The following is a 22253-nucleotide window of genomic DNA, read 5'->3' on the forward strand; positions in this document are numbered from 1 at the left end:
AAGTGATGATGTCTCTGAGTGGTGGACTTATAAAGTGATTTTTTTTTTCAGCTAACAAGTTCCCACAAGGGTCTCGCGGAGAGGTTGCAGTCGCCACGGGTTTCCAAGGAAGAGAGTTGCGCGCAAAGGAACATCATGAAGGACCAAAGCTGTACTGATGAAATTACACAAATCTTCCAAGAGGCTCCGCCGGCGAGACAAGCCCTGTTGGACAACTACAACAACCTGATGAACGTGGCCGAATACTGCGAGAATAACTACCTGCAGGTGAGATGGAAGTTTAGTGCAGACATCCATTTAGCCTAAGTTATACCGTAGCTAGTAGACATGGCATAGCCTATCAATTAATGTGTAGTTGAACAAATAGCCCACAGTACCGTTACTTTCACAGAAACGAGAATGGGCTATTCAAATCAAGGCCCTACATCATGCATCAATCCGGCTAAATAGTGAAAGAGAATGGTTTATCTCTCAGCTCATTTCATAACACAACTGTTTTCACACAGCGTTCAAAAGTATGTGGACACCCCTTCAAATTAGTGGATTTGGCTATTTCAGCCACTCCTGTTGCTGACAGGTGTATAAAATCGAGCACACAGCCATGCAATCCCCACAGACAAACATTGGCAGCAGAATGGCCTTACTGAACAAGTCAATTCGTTAAATTTCTGCCCTGCTAGAGCTGCCCCGGTCAACTGTAAGTTCTGTTATTGTGAAGTGGGAACGTCTAAGAGCAACAACGGCTGTGAAGTGTTCGGCCACACAAGTTCACAGAATGGGGCCGCTGAGTGCTGAAGCCCGTAGCACGTAAAAAGCGTCTGTCCTCGGTTGCAAACTGCCTCTGGAATCAACGTCAGCACAATAACTTTTCGTCAGAGCTTAATGAAATGGGTTTCCATGGTCAAGCAGCTGCACACAAACCTAAGATAACCATGCACAATGCCAAGCGCCAGCTGGATGGTGTAAAGCTCGCTGACATTGGACTCTGGAGCAGTGGAAACGTGTTCTCTGGAGTGATGAATCACACTTCACCATCTGGCAGTCCGACGTATGATTCTGGGTTTGGCGGATGCCAGGAGAACGCTACCTGCCCCAATGCATAGTGCCAAATGTCCCTTTGAAAAACCCTTTTTGGTTCCAGGTTAAACCAGAACCCTTACGAGTTCCATGTAGAACCCGCTGTGGAAAGGGTTCTACCTGTTACCAAGATGGGTTCTTCAAAGGGTTCTGCTATGGGGACAGTCGAAGAACCAATTTAGGTTTGCGATGGAACCTTTTTTTCAAAGAGTGTATGCTCTTAGATGTAAAGGTGCCTGGAAGAAACTTTTGGGTCGCCACACCGGCAGAACCTTTCCAGTTAAAAAAGTTTCTTTGAGGAACCCCTCTGAAAAAGTTCTTAGAGGAACCCCTGTGTAAAGATTCAAACCGGGACCTTTTTGTGATGGGAGGGGTTCCACCTTTTTAAAACGAAACACATTGTAGGTGTGGCAGCCGATCGTAGTCGTGGCTTTCCGATAGTAATTTTTGGTCACATGTTAGCGTAAATGTCGTTCCTGTTCATAATGTTAAGTTTGTAAACTGCAAATTAAAATGTCCCTTGAATATTTATGCATATTACACATATTGTAATGTAATATGTTAACATTGCTGAGTTCATACAGTAATAAAGTGGTAACTACTCTAACTTTGGGATTTACATAGGCTCATACCTCTGTTAGCCTCATTGGAGCTATACAACTGCCAGTGTTCAACCTTAACGTGATGACAGTACAACAGAACAGATGAACAGGAATGACATTTACTCTAACATGCTGACTAGACCGGGCAAACGTGCGCATGTTGATTTTGTCCTTCGACAAAGACACGCAGGTTGAAATATCAAAACGAACTCTGAACCAACTATGTTCATTTGGGGGACAGGTTGAATCACATGAAACGTCCATGGTCATTTAGCTAGCTAGCTTGTTGCTAGATAATTTGTCCTGGGATATAAACATTGGGTTGTTATTTTACTTGAAATGCACAAGGTCTTTTCTTTCTGGATCTTAGTAAAAATTTGGACCCATTTTGATTCACACAAAATCATGTTCTGGCTACCAGACGCTTGTTGACACGAGCGAGCAGTTTGGATTAAATTATTGAATAACATGTATGTGTACGTTTATTTTGCAACGCTCGCGCATGCTACGTGGCTGGTGTGGTCAGCATGTAACGGGGTGGCCCCAAAAATGTATATCTCCGCTCAAGGGTTCCTCCATAAATGCCATGCTACGCTGAACCATTCAAGGTTCCTCCAAGAACCCATCAAGGAACCGAATGTGCAAATATGAACCATTGACTAGAATCTCCAGGGTTCCTCGAATCACCACTAATTCTAAGAGTGTAGTCTACCGCGTGGCCAAAGTGGTTCCTAATTCGTCCTCTTAAATTACTCTTTACGTATTGAACAATGGAGATACTTTTTGGGGCCACCAAGCCAAAACTTGGCAGTGAAATCATTTAAATTGTGATGGCGAGTAAAAAAAAAACATTGATTTCACCTAATTTTAACATTCTGTCATAAACAGCACATGTTCAACTTTGTGAAAAATGTTTTCCTATCTCAATAGATAAAGAAAATGACTATAGTAAGTGCCTCTCTTCAGCGTAGTTAAATAATGAAAAACAATGTTGTGCCCGATTTTAAATGAAAACTGTACAACGGTCCACAATATGTCAAAGTGTAGGTCTGTGTCTTGTGCTTCCAATTAGTGTTTATACTATTACTTTACTACTATACAGCTCTACAGTGGATTTTTAGCAGTGTTATGGTGCGTTCGTAACCAAGTGGGAAATGGGAATTTACCACATCTGGTAAAAATCCACTTGAACGGCCCTCCAACTGGTAATTATTAGTTAAATCAGCCATGAATCCCCTTGTGACAAGGGAAATGGAAGCTTATTGTGTGCAACATGGAGGGACAATTGAATGAAGATTCACTACAAACTTTAAATTGTTAAAACATGTCTAGCCTGTTTATTTATGGCTAACAGGGTTGACGTGTTATGCTCCACACGCTCAGTTTTTCGCCAGAAAACACAGTTAAATTAATTAATTCATCACTAATCAGATGAAATAAATAATAATCTTCAGAAATAACTTTGTCAAAGCAACGCAAAAACTAGGGCTTTACAATCATGGTGAAAACTTGGGAGTATTTTTTGGGATTAGCGGGTTAAAATCTTCCTAGAAGTCACAGAGGGTGGATGGAGGGACATTTTGGCACTTTAGCATTTCTCCTTTGCCAAGATAATCCATCCACCGTACAGGTGTGGCATATCAAGAAGCTGATTAAACAACTGCAGGAATCTTTACCAGAGCTGTTGCCAGAGAATGTAATGTTCATTTCTCTACCATAAGCCACCTCCAACGTCATTTTAGAGAATTTGGTAGTAAGTCCAACCGGCCTCACAACTACAGACCACGTGTATGGTGTCGTGTGAGTAAGCGGTTTGCTGATGTCAACTTTGTGAACAGAGTGCCCCATGGTGGGAGTGGGGTAATGGTATGGTCAGGGAAAGCTACGGACAAAAAACACAATTGCAATTTGAATGCACAGAGATACCGTGACGAGATCCTGAGGCCCATTGTCGTGCCATTCATCTACCGCCATCACCTCATGTTTCAGCATGATAATACATGGCCCCATGTCGTAAGGATCTGTACACAATTCCTGGAAGCTGAAAATGTTCCAGTTCTGCAATGGCCTACATACTCACCAGACATGTCACACATTGAGCATGTCTGGGATGCTCTGGATCGACATGCATGACAGCTTGTTCCAGTTCCCGCCAATATCCAGCAACTTCGCACAGCCATTGAAGAGGAGTGGGACAACATTCCACAGGCCACAATCAACAGCCTAATCAACTCTATGCAAGGATGTGTCGCGCTGCATGAGGCAAATGGTGGTAACACCAGATACTGACTGGTTTTCTGATCCGCGCCCCTACTTTTTTTTTTTTTTTAAGGTATCTGTGACCAACAGATGCATATGCATATCAGATGCATACCCAGTCATGAAATCCATAGATTAGGGCCTAATGAATTGATTTCAATTGACTGATTTCCTTATAATAACTGTAACTCAGTAAAATGTTGAAATTGTTGCATGCTGCGTTTTTGTTCAGTATACATTAAGAAACATTCCTGTCAAAGAAAGAGGAACAGATTAGTTTATGTAGTCAGAAGTACTCGCACTAGTTTAGAAAGCTTACAAAATTGACAAAGAGCATTTCTGTGCTTGTATTCTTATCTAGTGTAGACACTGGAACGATGATGCTGCTAGATTGTGCATTGTCAAGATGAGCAAGAAGAAGTGCACTTCCGGTGACACCCACCTCCTTCAAATATTTCTGTGTAAAGAGAGTGTTTCAATATGAAGAGAAACACAATTGAGTGCTTCCTAATTGGTTGTATTTGTGTGTGACGTGTGTCTCTATTGGCATTATGAGTGTGAGAGAGAAATAGTGTTAATCTGAGCACAGAGAGTAACACAGGAAGTCTCTGTGCATCTGCGTGTTAGAAGTGAGCATGCATTATGTGCCCATTTCTATGTGAGTGTGAAGGAGTGCACATATTAGGGTAGGCTCTACTTCCCCATGCTGTACGGCAGTTATGTGCAGCCTATTGTCAACCAAGTTGTTAGGTGATGCTCTAAATACTGAAGTAGCCTGTGGGAACATGTCTGATTGCAACATAGCAAATTGGACAGTGTTACCTAGTGTTGATTTTTCAGTGTAACATTACTAGGGTTGATTCAGGAGTGAAATTAACTCTCAGTGGTGTAAAAGAACCCCAGTGTTAATGTTAAGACCCAGTGTTGAGTGTGAGTCTGATTCTGTCCGATTTTCTCGGTGGAGAGAAACTTTCACATCAAAACCAAACCAACATTATGTGATTTCCCAGCATGCTCTACTGCAGCTCGATTATTTGGGATTGTTTTTAATATCTGTGTTTTGAACAGATATTGATTGATTCATCTTATGCTACACAAAGATAAATTGCATACATTCTAAACTAATCCAATCACTGAAATAGTTGTTACAGTTTAAATGGTTTAGGTAGGCTCGTTTATCAATGTTCCTAACCCTGGCAGTCATTCTTAATGCAGATTGCAGGTGAATAGAAATTCCAACTGTTGGCTGTCCTAACTCTGGCTGGATTCCAATGGTAATTACATATCACTTTGCAAGCAGCATAATGTGACGTGCAGGCCTGATGTGGCCCGTAAACCAGTAGGTTTGTAACACCACTGTGTTGGGTTAAAACATGGCCATCAAAGTAAAACCTTAACGTATTGTCATAAACAGTTTATCAGTAGGAACTTGGTGAAGTCTACAGGATTGAGAATGAACGAATTCAACAATCATGTCTCTGTCACTAACAAATACAGTCATGGGTGGTAACTCTAATTCATTGAAAAAGGCAACGCAGAGTGTGAAATTATATTGGGGTCGTTGGGCGGCGTGGCTTTGAATTATTTAGTTTTGGCCACCCGTGAGTAGAAGTGTTGTATCATTTAAGTGGTCTATGGTTATGTAATTTTTTTTCTTTCTGTTGTGTTATTGACTGTACGTTTGTTTATTCCATGTGTAACTGTGTTGTTGTTTGTGTCGCACTGCTTTGCTTTATCTTGGCCAGGTCGCAGTAAATGAGAACTTGTTCTCAACTGACCTACCTGGTTAAATATAGGTGAAATCAAAAACTTTTTAAATAAAAAATTAAAGTCTGAGCACGTCTGCTAACAGTTCTGAAGTCTTTGTAAAACCTTACATAAGAGCAGGTGGCAATAACGACTTGTAAATAATGTTATAATGTCCAACAAGAAATGACCCTGTCAAGAGATACGGACCTTTTAGTGTAATGGTTAAAAATGCTAAATGAGGTGTTATTGCATAACACCATTGGTGTAAACTAGATACACTTCCTAGTGTTAGAAATGCTTTATGAGGTGTTATTGCATGACACTGAAAGTGTTAATTCCCCATCACTGACAAAGTGTAACAGCGTCAGCACTCAGCTCATTGTTAATTTAACGCACAAATGTGTGGACCTGTAACGACACTTGCCCAGTGTTAAATGTAAATGTTGATTTAACACTGGAGAAATTGTTGTGTACGTTCACCGTGAAATGAAATAGAATTGTGAACACTTCAGGCTGTTTCTTCCAGGCTAGTAAATAGGCGCTTTCACTGGACATCTAAAAGAAGGGGTAATGGGTTTAGCACTGAGCTCTGAGCTGTGTGTGTCGATATTATCGAAGAATTAGAACAGGAAGGAGTTCTACTGTGTGAGGAGGAAGTGAGAGGTCTGATTTCACTGCTCTTCTCAGACACTTCAACAGCATCATATGACTCACAACTCTGAAAAATGTCATCCCACATTGTCGATTTCAAAATGAGATGCTATTATTGTCATGATTGTTATGATCCCCAAGTGATCAAATAAAATAAAATTGTATTAGTCACATGCGCTGAATACAATATGTAGACCTTACAGTGAAATGCTTACTTACAAGCCCCTAACTAACAATGCAGTTAAAAAACTTACAAATAAGAATAAGAAATAAAAGGAACAAGTAATTAAAGAGCAGCAGTAAATTAACAATAGCGAGACTATATACAGGGGGTACCGGTACAGAGTCAATGTGCGGGGGAACCGGTTAGTCGAGGTAATTGAGGTAATATCTACATGTAGGTACAGTTATGAAAGTGACTATGCATAGATAATAACAGAGAGTAGCAGTGGCGTAAAATAGGAGATGGGGGTGGGGTGGGCACTGCAAATAGTCTGTGTAGCCATTTGATTAGATGTTCAGGAGTCTTATGGCTTAGGGGTAGAAGCTGTTTAGAAGCCTCTTGGACCTAGACTTGGCGCTCCGATACCGCTTGCCGTGCGACCAAGGTGGCTGGAGTCTTTGACCATTTTTAGGGCTTTCCTCTGACACTGCCTGATATAGAGGTCCTGGATGGCAGGAAGCTTGGCCCCAGTGATGTACTGGGGCCAATGACAGCTTAGGAACAGTGGGTTAACTGCATTGTGCAGAATGACAGCAACCTTTCGGTTACTGACCCAACGCTCTAACCACTAGGCTACCTGATGCCCCACGGCCAGGCATGATGTACTGTGCCATACGGTCTACCCACTGTAGTGCCTTGTGATCGGAGGCCGAGTAGATGCTCTCGATGGTGCAGCTGTAGAACCTTTTGAGGATCTGAGGACCCATGCCAAATATTTTCAGTCTCCTGAGGGGGAATAGGTTTTGTCATGCCCTCTACACGAATGTCTTGGTGTGCTTGGACCATGTTATTTTGTTGGTGATGTGGACACCAAGGAACTTGAAGCTCTCAACCTGCTCCACTACAGCCCCGTCAATGAGAATGGGGGCGTACACGGTCCTCCTTTTCCTGTAGTCCACAATCATCTCCTTTGTCTTGATCATATTGAGGGAGAGGTTGTTGTCCTGGCACCACACGGCCAGGTCTCTGACCTCCTCCCTATAGGCTGTCTCATCGTTGTCGGTGATCAGGCATACCACTGTTGTGTCATCGGCAAACTTAAAGATGGTGTTGGAGTCGTGCCTGGCCATACAGTCATGAGTGAACAGGAAGGGGACTGAGCACGCACCCCTGAGGGGTCCCTGTGTTGAGGATCAGTGTGGCGAATGTGTTGTTACCTACCCTTACCACCTGGGGGCAGCCTGTCAGGAAGTCCAGGATCCAGTTGCAGAGGGAAGTGTTTAGTCCCAGGGTCCTTAGCTTATTGATGAGCTTTGAGGGTGCTATGGTGTTGAACGCGGAGCTGTAGTCAATGAATAACATTCTCACATAAGTGTTCCTTTTGTCCAGGTGGAAAACGGCAGTGTGGAGTGCAATAGAGATTGCATCATCTGTGGATCTGTTAGGGCGGTATGCAAATTGGAGTGGGTCTAGGGTTTCTGGGATAATGGTGTTGATGTGAGCCATGACCAGCCTTTCATACACTTCATGGCTACAGACGTGAGTGCTACGGGTCTCGGACAGGGAGAGGTTGAAAATGTCAGTAAAGACACTTGCCAGTTGTCAGCACATGCTCACAGTATATGACCTAGTAATCCATCTGGCCCTGCGGCCTTCTGAATGTTGACCTGTTTAAAGGTCTTACTCACATCAGCTGCGGAGAGCATGATCACACAGTCGTCCGGAACAGCTGGTGCTCTCATGCATGTTTCAGTGTTATTTGCCTCGAAGCGAGCATAGAAGTAGTTTAGCTCATCTGGTAGGCTCGTGTCACTGGGCAGCTCTCGGCTCTGCTTCCCTTTGTAGTCTGTAAGGGTTTGCAAGCCCTGCCACATCCGATGAGCGTCAGAGCCGGTGTAGTACGATTCGATCTTAGTCCTGTATTGACGCTTTGCCTGTTTGATGGTTGGTCGGAGGGCATAGCGGGACTTCTTGTAAGCTTCCGGGTTAGAGCCTGCGCTCCTTGAAAGCGGCAGCTCTATCCTTTAGCTCAGTGCGAATGTTGCCTGTAATCCATGGCTTCTGGTTGGGGTATGTACGTACGGTCACTGTGGGGACAACGTCATCGATGCTCTTATTGATGAAGCCAATGACTGATCTGGTGTATTCCTCAATGCCATCGGAAGAATCTCGAAACATTTTCAAGTCTGTGCTAGCAAAACAGTCCTGTAGCTTAGCATCTGCTTCATCTGACCACTTTTTTATTGACTGAGTCACTGGTGCTTCCTGCTTTTAAGCAGGAATCAGGAGGATTGAATTATGGTCAGATTTGCCAAATGGAGGGCGAGGGAGAGCTTTGTATCTGTGTGTGGAGTAAAGGTGGTCTAGAGTTTTTTTTTCCCTCTGGTTGTGTATGTAACATGCTGATAGAAATTAGGTAAAAATTATTTAAGTTTCCCTGCATTAAAGTCACCGGCCACTAGGAGCGCCGCCTCTGGATGAGCGTTTTCCTGTTTGCTTATGGCGGAATGCAGCTCATTGAGTGCGGTTTTAGTGCCAGCTGTCTACAGACAGCTACGAAAAATACAGACGAAAACTCTCTAGGTAGATAGTGTGGTCTACAGCTTATCATGAGATACTCTACCTCAGGCGAACAAAACCGTGAGACTTCCTGAGATATCATGCACCAGCTGTTGATTACTAATATACATAGTCCACCCCCCTTGTCTTACCAGACGCCGCTGTTCTTTCCCGCCGATACGGCATATATCCAGCTAGCTGTATGTTGATAATGTCATCGTTCAGCCACGACTCCGTGAAACATAAGATATTACAGTTTTTAATGTCTCGTTGGTAGTTTAATCTTCCTCGTCGATTTTATTTTCCAATGATTAAATGTTAGCTAGTAGAACGGAAGGCGGTGGGGGTTTATTCGATCTCCTACGAATTCTCAGAAGACAGCCCGACCTCTGTCCTCTTTTACTCCGCCTTCTCTTCAAGTAAATTACGGGGATTTGGGTCTATTCCCGGCAAAGCAGTATGACGTTCTCGTCGGGCTCGTTAAAGGAAAAAAAAAGCTTCTGCCAGTTCGTGGTGAGTAATAGCTGTTCTGATGTCCAGAAGTTATTTTCGGTCATAAGACACGGTAGCAGCAACATTATGTACAAATTAAGTTCAAGAATAAGTTACAAACAACTCACAAAAACGAACAAAAAAACGAATTTGGTTAGGAGCGCGTAAAATGCCAGCCATCTTTTCCGGCACCATGATACACACATCGGCTAATCAGAATCATACTCTATTGTTTGGCATTTGTGACACGAGCATCATGTGTGCATTTATTTTTTTCATGACTGTCAGTCTCTCCATGTCTCTCTCTCTCTCTCTCTGTCTCTCTCTCTCCCTCCCGTTAGGCAGGTGCAGATGCGGCCAAGGCCCTGGAGGAGACTAAGAACTTCACCACCCAGTCTCTGGCCAGTGTGGCCTACCAGATCAGCACCCTGGCCTCCAACGTCCTCAAGCTGCTGGATGCACAGAACTCCCAGCTCAGACACATGGAGTCCTCTGTCAACCTCATCGGACAGGTAGCATGTCTAGCATGTCTCAACTTATGTGTTAGGCCCCGATTCAGTTTCAGGAAGAGAACACAAGCATGTGTATATTAGCAGCAGTGGTGGTTGGTGCCGAGGAGGGAGGACGATTATTTTTTTATGAGCATGGCCTAATTTCTATTACAGCATATTGGATGACTGTCATTCATATTCCATTTACCCAGCTCAATGTAACATCGCTAGGTTTAGGTTACTACATGATACTCAAATTGTCTCTATACCCATCATGAGGTTTCTACAACCTAGCCTATGAATGAAAGTTTACAACGTAGGTGCACAGGTCGAGAGAAATTTGAAAGGTGACATACATTAACACATTCAATACCGCCTTGTACACTCTTGCCTCCATCTAGCTGATCTAGGGTGTAATCATTAGTCCAACAGTTGCAAACAATAATTTCTATTGGACAAATTCAGGTATGTTTATACCCATTTCGTTCCGTCTGCCTCTGTTTAAGAAACGTTTTTTGGCGGAAATAATACACCCCTGGTCACACGCAAACACTGTTCACTTTTATAGCAGCCACATACAAACAGCATTATCACTTTGATCATTGTATAGTCCTTCTCACATCTATGCCCTCGCCTCCTCTCACCTTTTCCCTTAGCTTGTGGACTTCAGTGCATAACACATCAGCGGTCTGGGACCAGGCAAGGAAACCTTTCCAAGCCAAACCTTCTTATCATAACCGTTAACCACCACACACAGCCTACATCGTTGTCACCAAATTGTCATATTCAACATAGCTACTAGAACTAACGCGTTAGTAAACCTGTGACAATCATGCAGTACAGTGTACAGTCAGCAGCAAGCAGTTTAGCAGTTACACTGGCAAGCCCCGGTGGCAATAAATTAGTAAAACCAAAAGCTTACCTTGACTTTGGAAGAGTTCCAGGGTTTGATAGCCATAGCCAGCTAACTAACATAGCATCCCTCTTTGTTTGAGCCGGGTGTTTGAGTAGGCTAAACGAGCTAGCTGCATTTGCTAGCTAAGTAAGTGAAAGTGTAAAAATATATATATATAGCTAGCTTTCTCTCTCTTATTCATTTTTGAAGAAATTAATTTGTTCAAAACTGTTAAACTATTGTCTTTCTCTCTCAGTGAGACACCTACTCAGCACATTTTATGCACTGCAGTGCTAGCTAGCTGTGTCTTATGCTTTCAGTACTAGATTCCTTCTCTGATCCTTTGATTGGGTGGACAACATGTCAGTTCATGCAGCAAGAGATCTGATAGGTTGGAGGATATCGTTCAGAAGTTGTCATAATTGCTGTGTAAGTCTATGGAAGGTGTGAGAACCACGAGCCTCCTAGGTTTTGTGTTGAAGTCAATGTACCTAGAGGAGGACGGAAGCTAGCTGTCCTCTGGCTACACCATGGTGCTACCCTACAGAGGGCTGTTGAGGCTACTGTAGACCTTCATTGTAAAACAGTGTGTTTTAATCAATTATTTGGTGACGTGAATATATTTAGCATAGTTTTATCTAAAAAGCAAAACTTTTTTAGTGTTTCACTATTTATATTTTTCTGTAATTCACTGAGGAGGATCGTCCTCCCCTTCCTGCTCTGAGGAGCCTCCACTGGTTAGCAGAAATGCACAGTTAACCTTGCTAAAAAGGCAGGTTTGCTTCCTTGAACCCAGGCTTTAGAATGAGGTGGCCATTCCGAGGCAGTGACTGGATTGAAGGGGCAATTTCAATTCATGAGTTACCCTCCGTCCGGGGTTAATGCGGTGTTGCACCTAGATCATCAGGGTTCTCTGAGTGTCACTCGTACCCACTGTGCCAATTTCCCTTATTCCGTGCCCCTTCCCTCTCTTCGTCCACCATCCCTTCCTCCCTCATCTCCTTAACCTTGGTGCTCAGCATATCAAAGCTGCAGGTTCTGCCTCTCCGCTGACCTGGGCTGGTTTCCAGGGACTCTTTGGGGACCCTGGCCTTCTTCAATGCAGAATAGCTGATTTCTCCATCCCCAGTACACCACGTGCCTCTCCTCTCTCCCTCTCATACACCAGTCCCACTATCCCCCCACCTCCCCTCTCTTACACCAGCCCAACTTTCCCCCGCTGCCCCCCTCCCCCTCTCTGTAGCCCCACTGTCACCAAAGCTGGCACAGACCCCAGGCATTCCTGCATGCTCCGTGCCCAGCATTATCATACAGAACCAGGTCGCCTGAGGAGGGGGTTGGGGATGGAGGGGTGAGTGGGTTAAGGGGCTACAGTGTGAACTTTGAACTTCAACGCATAGCATCATAGGAGCTGGGATGGAATCTTCCTTCCTGCTAACCTCTGATTGATGTCCTCCATTGTCTGCTGGCACCCATGAAGGGTCCCTACAACTGTATACTAAATGATAGGGCTCACTTGAACTCCCTCTATTTGGGGGAGGAAAGAAAGTTTGACAATATTACCATGTTCGTGAATGAGCTATATTGAGCTAATGATGTTGTCAGAGAAAGGGTACCATGCTATTCCATCCTGTATGGTTTATTTTGTATTTTGGAAAAAGTTTTACCAGAGGGGAGGAATTAAGAATGGCACATGTTTATCTGTAATTTTTTTTCAATCAATTTAATTGTTATTGGTTCATACCCTGATGGCAACATCGTCTGCTTCCTGTCTTGTAGACAGTAGGCATGCACAGAGAGAAGGTCGCCCGGAGAGAGATAGGGGCTTTCACCACAGCCAAGAGGGTTCCCCGCAGTCACAAAATAATCCCCCCGGCAACAGGCAAGGAGCCCAAACCCAAGTACACCCGTAGTCCCATCACCTACTCGGACCTGGACACACAGGGACATGGCATGAAGGTGAGACTGAGTTCTCAAGTTCAAGTGCAACTACTCACAACACATGTTTTACCTAACATTCCCATGCCATTAAAAAGGTCAAAGGTTCAAAGAAATACTTTCGCTGCAAGTGTCATACTATACAGCTACAAAACTGTACACTACTGTATGTTGCAATCAATATTCAGTAGTAGTGTTGGAAATGACTGAGGTGGAAATGTAATTACATAATACAAAGTTGATGAAAACGACTTTTTAAAACCAGGATACTACGGCGGGAGACAAAGGCTCCGTAGGTTTCCTTAGCCCTCTAGACAAGCCTTTCTGATGCAGCGAGGCAGCAGCCGTTATTTTCTACCGCCGTGCCTCTAGTCTACACCACATCCACTTTGAGAGGAGTAGCTTGTAGCGTAGTGCTGACCTCGATTAGCACACACGCACACAAGCATGCACGGATACAACGCACTCACGCACACACACACACACAGATTAAGCAGCCAGCAGGCCACTGTGCACCGTGGGAAAACGCACTAAGTAGTGCTGCCAAGGCTAAGCCGCTTCATTGATGCTCCAACACAATTCACTCATCTACAACACATACACACGCATAAACTACCTCTTCTTTTCACTCTGCTCTCCCTTTCTCTCTCTTTCTCTCACCACTTCCCCACAGGATTCTGGTAAACTGCTGGGGAAAGCCGGGTCAACACGCAAACATGGCGGCACCATCAGGTATGATGATGACACTGCTGGCTCCATTTGCTCTCACACTGTCAGTCTTACTGTAACTGTTTCACTTCCTGTAAAAGTCATTCAGACAGGAAGCCTAATTTCCGCACGTCCTCTATGCTCAGTGGCCCACAAAACCCCTTTTTTTTAAAACTTTTATTCAAGACCAGAAACATCAGCAAAAGAAATCCTTAAAATAATTTGTGTGTGCTGTGGGTAGGGTTGGGGAAGGAGGTTAAACAGTATTCATGGCTAACCACACCTCCTGTCCAATCATGTTTGTTGTGTTCATTCAGTAGGGGATTGAATGCCATTCAGCCAGAGGGAGATTTACTGTTGGCAGGAGAAAGAGCACAGAGCTTTCACAATGTGATTATGCCAAAAACCAACCAGGAAGTATAGAAATCAAATGTGCGGGTATCATTTGCACAGAGTAGAATATTTAAACTGTTAAGTGAGAGAAGATATCTCTCAGTCAATGTGTATGATTTGAAGCTTTCTGCATGTTTCTCACTATTTATGAGTTGATAAAGCTGGTCTGTGTGAGTTCAAGTGCCAGTATTTGTGATACTTCTATGTGACGCTTACGGCTGTGTGTGTGTTTTCAGCAGGAGCACTTCCAGAGCACCCCCAGAGCCTGTCCAGTGTCCCATAGCCCCCTCTCTGTCTCGAGGGGCGTCCCTCACCTCTCTCCATGATCGCTCCATTGGGTAAAAAAACACTTCCTGGAAACACAGTTTTACTGTACACACAAGCTTTGACACTTACTACTAAACACTCCATTCCTTACGAGTACTCAGACACCTCAGTTAAGTGTGGTGCTTCTGGATTTGTATACTTTGTGTGTAGAGTAGCCTATAGAATATCTCCACCCAGACCATGGAAATATACCCCTAGCTTACTTTGAGGTTGCCCTCCCCCTCCTGTAACAGGTCCAGCTTCGGCAAGGCCGTGCCTCCCCCCGTGGTCCCCAGCTGGCCCGCGTCACCTAACTCTGACATCATCACCACCCTGCTGGAGGAGGCCCCGCCCCCACCACCACCCCTGTCTCTTATGGAGGATGGTGACGCCGCCATGCCCGCTCCGGCCCCTCCTCCTCCTCCCATGGCGCCTCCTGCCTCCTCTCTGGATGTCCCTCCTCCCCCTCCACTGCCCCCCACAACCAGCACCCCTGAACCTGCCCATACCAGCCTAGCCTGCATCCCCCCTCCCCCTGCCCCACCCCCACTGGATACTGGTAAGTGTCTGTATAACACTTTATCATGAATTTTGTAAAACATGAATACACTTTTTGTAACTAGCGTACATACTATTAGTAACTGATTGTAAACGTATTGTATGAGTAACTAAAGTACATTAACATGTCATAAAATTAATATCACACTCAATGTCAAACATCTAGGCGGAAAATATCGCTTGTTTTTGTGTTTCCCACACTGTGTGACAGCTTTAGCACACTGCACAGTGTAGGAGAGGAAATGAGAACACGTAGTGTGTATAAAGACACCCAGAGACATGCACATGCTGACACATCTAGAGGCAGAAAACCAGGAACAAACAACCTTGTGCCTGCACTGTGATACTCAGAAAGAAATAATTTTATGGCCTAGTGGCATGATTGTGTTACTGATTTCACACGGTATGAAATGCTGAATATCAACTTAAATGAGATGAAGGAAGCAGATATACTATTTTCTTAGTGGCAGAAGAGAACGGCTTCCCGCCTCCTATGCCACCACCATCTGACGAGCCTCTCCCTCCACCAACCAGTGGGGCCCTGGAGTTCCCTGGCCCTCCCCCTCCACCGAGTGATGAGGTGGATGAAGGTAAAAGGAGCGGGTTGGTTTGGTGGACCACCCAGCCCTAAATGTGTCACACTGTACTTTTAATGGTCTTTCAACAAGTGGTTTTGAAAGGACTCTACAATGAGACCTCACATCCATTTCTAATGCCGCAAAGGATCTGATTTGTTAAAATGTTGGTATCTATTTGTTTAGTTTAGCTGTCTGTCTGTCTTTCTATGCAGAGCATGCTCGCTGATGCTGATCTTTGGTGTTTTCTTGTCCTTATCTCTCTTATTAGACTCTCCAGTGTCTTCCTCTCTCGCTCTCTCTCTCTCTCTCTCGCTCTGTGTGTCTGTCTGCTTGATCTTGACCTTTGACCTGTGACCTGTCTCTCTCCGGCTCAGCTCTGCAGCCCAGGCGGTCTTGTGTACGTCGTCACGCCCCCAGCTCGCGCTCCATGTCCCTCAGGGTCCGCAAAGGCCCTCGCTCTCGCTCGCTCTACACTCGCTCGCTCTTCCTGCCAACCATCCAATCACGTAAGGCTACTTTGTCAACCCCCCCATCCCAGGTCCTACCCCCAGCTGTAGTCCAATATGGCCTCATGACTTAGTATTAATATACCAATCATTAGTTCATGAGGAGCTGAACATGGCTAATGCGAAACTGGTTTAATATTACACCACCGTTGTTTAGGTTTATGATGCATGATGAAAGTTCAAGCCTTGCTTAAGCAATTGTGTTAGCTTCATATTAGTGCTAGCATTAGCATTTGGGCCGTCATTGTAAATAAGAATTTGTTCTTAACTAAATAAAGGTCCAATAAAACATTGATTAAAATACATGTGGAGTTCCCGCTAAAGGCCCCTTTTGGTTGATCTGCTGTCACCTTTCTCCGTCACCCATTCCTACCTCTCCCTCTGTGACCTCACCGGTCAGTCATGATCCCCCCTCCCCCTTCATACCCCCCTCCCCTCGCCCCTCCCGTGTCGCTGAGCCCCCTGTCCAGCCTGCCCGCCCGCCTGGATCACCTGGGTAAGTGGGGACTGTGTGAGACCGCAGTATACCCTCCAGGCCATGGAGAGGGGGGCGTGAGAGGGTGACTTCTGTCCAAATGACTGCATCACTGCTTCTGCTTCTGCTGCTATTGCTGTTGAGTCTACTGTGTCGAAAGGTAAAGCCATGGACAGATTCTGTCCTGTAAAAGTCCGTCAGACACCGGGTTGGTAACGTCTTTGTTTTTTCCTTGATAGATATGATGTCTTGTGTTTTTCAATATAACAGATAACACCTTATGTGGAGAAAAGAGTTACAAAGAAGCTCGGTACTGTAAATTGATTTAAAGAGTCATCGGAACAAGTTATGCAGTATAGCTATAGTTTTGATACACTTTGGAACGTATGCTGAATTACTTGTATGGCAAGTGGTGCAGCCTATCATCAGTTTGGGTTTACAGTTGAAGACGGAAGTTTACATACACTTAGGTTGGAGTCATTAAAACTCGTTTTTCAACCACTCCACACATTTCTTATTAACAAACTGTAGTTTTTGCAAGTCGGTTAGGACATCTACTTTGTGCATGACATAAGTCATTTTTCCAACAATTGTTTACAGACAGATTATTTCACTTATAATTCCAGTGGGTCAGAAGTTTACATACCCTAAATTGACGGTGTCTTTAAACAGCTTGGAAAATTCAAGAAAATGATGTCATGGCTTTAGAAGCTTTTGATAGGCTAATTGACAGCATTTGAGTCAATTGGAGGTGTACCTGTGGATGTGTTTCAAGGCCTACCTTCAATCTCAGTGCCTCTTTGCTTGACATCATGGGGAAATCAAACGAAATCAGCCAAGACCTCAGTTAAAGAAAATTGTAGACCTCCACAAGTCTGGTTCATCCTTGGGAGTAATTTCCAAACGCCTGAAGGTACCACGTTCATCTGTACAAACAATAGTACGCAAGTATAAACACCTTGGGACCACGCAGCCGTCATACCGCTCAGGAAGGAGACGTGTTCTGTCTCCTAGAGATGAACATACTTTGGTGCGAAAAGTGTACATCAATCCCAGAACAACAGCAAAGGACCTTGTGAATATGCTGGAGGAAACAGGTACAAAGTATCTATATCCACAGTAAAACGAGTCCTATATCGACATAACCTGAAAGGCCGCTCAGCAAGGAAGAAGCCACTGCTCCAAAACCGCCATAAAAAAGCCAGACTACGGTTTGCAACTGCACATGGGGACAACGATCGTACTTTTTGGAGAAATGTCCTCTGGTCTGATGAAACTAAAATAGAACTGTTTGGCCATAATGACCATTGCTATTTTTGGAGGAAAAAGGGGGAGGCAGAACACCATCCCAACCATGAAGCACGGGGGTGATAGCATGATGTTGTGGGGGTGCTTTGCTGCAGGAGGGACTGGTGCAGTTCACAAAATAGATGGCATCATGAGGAAGAAAAATTATCTGGATATATTGAAGCAACATCTCAAGACATCAGTCAGGAAGTTAAAGCTTGGTCACAAATGGGTCTTCTAAATGGACGTTGACCACAAGCATACTTCCAAAGTTGTGGCAAAATGGCTTAAGGACAACAAAGTCAAGGTATTGGAGTGGCCATCACAAAGCCCTGACCTCAATCCCATAGAAAATTTGTGGGCAGACCTGAAAAGGTGTGTGCGAGCAAGGAGGCCTACAAACCTGACTCAGTTACACCAGCCTTGTCAGGGGGAATGGGCCAAAATTCACCCAACTTATTGTGGAAACTTGTGGAATGCTACCCGAAACGTTTGACCCAAGTTAAACAATTTCAAGGCAATGCTACCAAATCCCAATTGAGTGTATGTAAACTTCTGACCCACTGGGAATGTGATGAAAGAAATAAAAGCTGAAATAAATTATTCTCTCTACTATTATTCTGGCATTTCACATTCTTAAAATAAAGTGGTGATCCTAACTGACCTAAGACAGGGAATTTTTACTAGGATTAGGAATTGTGAAAAACAGAGTTTAAATGTATTTGGCTAAGGTGTGTGTAAACTTCCGACTTCAACTGTATATGACTTTTGTCCAATCCTGTAGATCTGGTGATCCCAGCCCCTCCTCCTCCACCTTTTACCGACAGCGTGGTGGGCTTTGATGACGACATGTCACCCCTACCTCCCCCTGCGGATTATGACACGACTGGCCCTACAGACTTTTTGGAGAAAGGTATGATAGTGCTCCATGCGTATTCACCAATAGATAAATTACTAAATGCCGTCATGGCCCTAATTGCATGCGTACTTTTACAGTACTTATTCAATGTCTGACCAAATCATACCATAACATTTGGTCTATGTTTGTGTTTTGTCTTGGTTGTCTCATTGCAATTCACTTTCCCTCCCAGTGGTGGCGCTGTACAGCTACAACTCAGGGAATCCTGGAGACCTGGTGTTCCTGGAGGGAGAAGTCATCTACCTGATCAAGAGGAATGAAGATGGCTGGTGTGAGGGACTGCTCAACGGAGTAGAGGGATTCTTCCCTGGGAACTACGTAGATTCCTCCACCAGCTAAGATATATTAGACCACTTCAAGGTAGACTCAGCGATATGACGTATACGCAGTAAGTTAACAGCATAGTGGGTCAATGTCCTCTACAACTAAGAGTGTTGAAGCCCGAGGCTCAACTTTGTCCTCTGTTTTGGTCTTGTGGGCTACCATGTTGTAAAAGTGTGAAGCGAACCCGTGCACATGCGCAGATTCCGTGTGTGACTGTGTGAGAGCGGAGGCGTGCATCTCGCTTATCACAATATCTGTGGTGCTGCTCGTGGCAATGTCATTTCGCTTAGTCTACCTGTAATATGAAAAGGGAAAGTAGGCTCTGTCCACAAACAACCCCTAACCCTATACCCTAAGTCTACCTAGGCACTTTATGTTGATCAGGAAGAATTGGACAGGTATAAACATACCTATTCACATCATTGGTAAAAGCAATAACTATTGTAGCTTCACCTGTCCCTTTGATAGGACAGATGGCATTTCAACAATATTGGTATTTCAACCACCAGAGTTTAGGGCTAGTGGTTGTTGGGTTGTTTCTTGATGGGGATATAGTCAACTATTAGCTTTGTAGAAAGACCTCTACTGACCCCTACAGGTCAAAGTAATGTGAACGGAAAATAAAGCAATATTTACACAAGGACTGATGACAGGATTCTGAAATATAGCCACTATATAGCGCGAGGGGCTAGCTATATATTACCAAGAGGGGCACTAGGTAGGACGACTTAATATCTGCTATCTTTCAACCAAGACTAGATACAAGATACAAAGTCAGCTTGCGTATTAACCATGAAGGTAGTGAATACTTGGTAAAGAGGGAAAATGCTTTGCAAGTTATATAATAGCTCTATGTCCTGTTCAGTATTGTTTTACAAGTACTGTAGTGTATGTGCACCAGTTTGGCATTACAGTTGTGCTCAGTAGGATGAGCCCTGAACGCTGCAAAATGATGTGGTAAAGTTGCACCTGTTTTCTGTCAATGGAACCAGGCACTGTTTGCTGCTGCAGTTTTTGGCTCTGCGGGATGATATTGGTCTCTTAATTAGAATTGCACTAATATATTTTGTAATATTCAAACTAAGATGAAATAATATATGGATTATTGAGAAAATTCATACCAAAAAAATATTTGTATGAATTCTATCACGTGGTGAAAATATTTTACTGTAGTGATGTCATGATATTGAAAAATCTAAAAGTGCTTTTCAACTTCTTAATGTTTTCAGTTACAGTTTCATTTTGATATTTAGTACATCCTTTTAGATTGAACAATGTTTTATTTACATGTCTTTCAATAAATGCTTAGCTTTTCCAAATAAACTTTTCCAATTGTAACTCCTTTTCCAATTATAAAACCTTAACCCACTTCAGATAAAGTTAATCTCTTGCTAATCTAGAAACCAACTATAGAAAAAAAGATGACTACGGTATGTGCTATGAAGAGCGTTAAGGGGAGTAACAAACTAAGTCCATATCATTTTGTTGTCTAAAACATGCCCCGATAGGTCTTATTCTAATGCTAAGACAGCATGATACAGTAACTTTACCATTGTGTTAAGCCTCATCATGGCCACGGCAGCTCAGGTGCTGTGCCTTTAAATAGCAAAGGGTTGCCATAAACCTGTAACCTTAACCCTCAGTCCCATAGCACACCTTTTGCCAGATACGAGACACATTAACACAGTACACATACACTCAGGTCTTCTATATTCACACACACACACACACACAGTACACATAGGTTCAGGTCCTTATTGATTTCCGTTGAAGTCCCAGGTTTACTGAAGTGGCTGCTGGCTTTAAGGTAAGATAAAATTCATTTGGATTCATATATTTGCTATGTGTTAACATACAGTATAATATGACTATAGGTCAACAGAACTTTGTTGGTATGAATGTAGGATTTGGCTCACGAGTGGCGCAGCGGTCCAAGGCACTGCATCTCAATGCTAGAGGCGTCACTACAGACCCTGGTTCGATTCCAGGCTGTATCACAACCGGCCGTGATTGAGAGTCCCATAGGGCGGCGCACAATTGGCCCAGCGTCGTTAGGGTTTAGCCGGGGTAGGCCGTCATTGTCAATCAGAATGAGTTCTCAACTGACTTGCCTAGTTAAATAAATAAACAATCTACTCTGACAGATGGAATAGATTATTCTTGGTGTTGACTCTGTGTTGTACACATTGACTATGCGGTTAGGTATGCTATTCTTTGGAAGCTTTTCTTTCACTCCACTTCCACTTGTGGTTTTATCTACTTGTGACTTTATCAATCTGTGGACTTAATAACATGGTATATTATCCCCTGTGAGTGCCTCTCGATCAAGCCATAGTAGAAAGTCGATACTAACTCTACCTTGATACTGACCAATTCAAATTGAAGGTTGACAGAAGTTTATATTACATTTTCGCTGCAATGCTCTTTGTTTTATATTGCAGCTAGTCTCTCGTAGCTGAGATTTGGTTCTGGGTGTTGAGATTACATTGCAACAAAACACAGCTCTGGTTCTTTTCTATCTGAGTGTGGCAAAGGTACTATTTCATGTTTGAGTCATGTTTATGACAGTTGTGGAAAAACATGATTTCAATATGTGAAATCACTTCACGTGATGATATCCCACATAAAGTTTCACGTCTCGAGAGTTTCAAGTTCCTTGGTGTCCACATCACCAACAAACTATCATGGTCCAAACACACCAAGAGAGTTGTGAAGAGGGCAGCTGCACCATCGAGTGCATCCTGACAGGTTGCATCACCGCCCTGTATAGCAACCTCTCGGCATCCGACCATAAGGCACTATAGAAGGTTGTGCGTACGGCCCAGTATGTCTTGGGGCCAAGCTTCCTGCCATCCAGGACCTATATACTAGGCGGTGTCAAAGGAAGGCCCAAAATATTGTCAAAGACTCCAGTCACCCAAGTCATAGACTGTTCTCTCTGCTACCGCACGGCAAGCGGTAGCAGAGCGCCAAGTCTAGGACCAAAAGGCTCCTTAACAGCTTATACCCTCAAGCCATAAGACTGCTGAACAATTAATCAAATGGCCACCCAGACGATTTACATTGACCCCCCCCCCCCCCCCCTTGTTTTTACACTGCTGCTACTCACTGTTTTATTATCTATGCATAGTCACTTTACCCCTACCTACATGTACAAATTACCTCGACTAACCTGTACCCTCACACATTGACTCGGTACCGGCACCCCCTGTATATAGCCTCGTTATTGTTATTTTATTGTTACTTTTTATTTTATTTTTACTTTAGTTTATTTAGTAAATATTTTCTCAACTCTATTTCTTGAACTGCATTGTTTTTTTGTT

General features: G+C 43.7%; 1 protein-coding gene across 1 annotated transcript; it reads left to right on the forward strand.

The window, feature by feature from the left end:
• Positions 1–16: 16 nt before the first annotated feature.
• On the forward strand, positions 17–20253 carry LOC120034815 (abl interactor 2-like). Its single transcript, XM_038981459.1, has 9 exons — positions 17–267; positions 9894–10064; positions 12718–12897; positions 13550–13608; positions 14214–14315; positions 14538–14842; positions 15306–15431; positions 18472–18600; positions 18779–20253. The coding sequence occupies exons 1-9, from the start codon at positions 136–138 to the stop codon at positions 18943–18945; spliced, it is 1371 nt and encodes a 456-aa protein (XP_038837387.1). The 5' UTR covers positions 17–135; the 3' UTR covers positions 18946–20253.
• The last annotated feature ends 2000 nt before the right edge of the window (positions 20254–22253 follow it).

Source organism: Salvelinus namaycush, chromosome 3 (assembly GCF_016432855.1).
Source record: "Salvelinus namaycush isolate Seneca chromosome 3, SaNama_1.0, whole genome shotgun sequence".
Classification (NCBI taxonomy): Eukaryota; Metazoa; Chordata; class Actinopteri; order Salmoniformes; family Salmonidae; genus Salvelinus; species Salvelinus namaycush.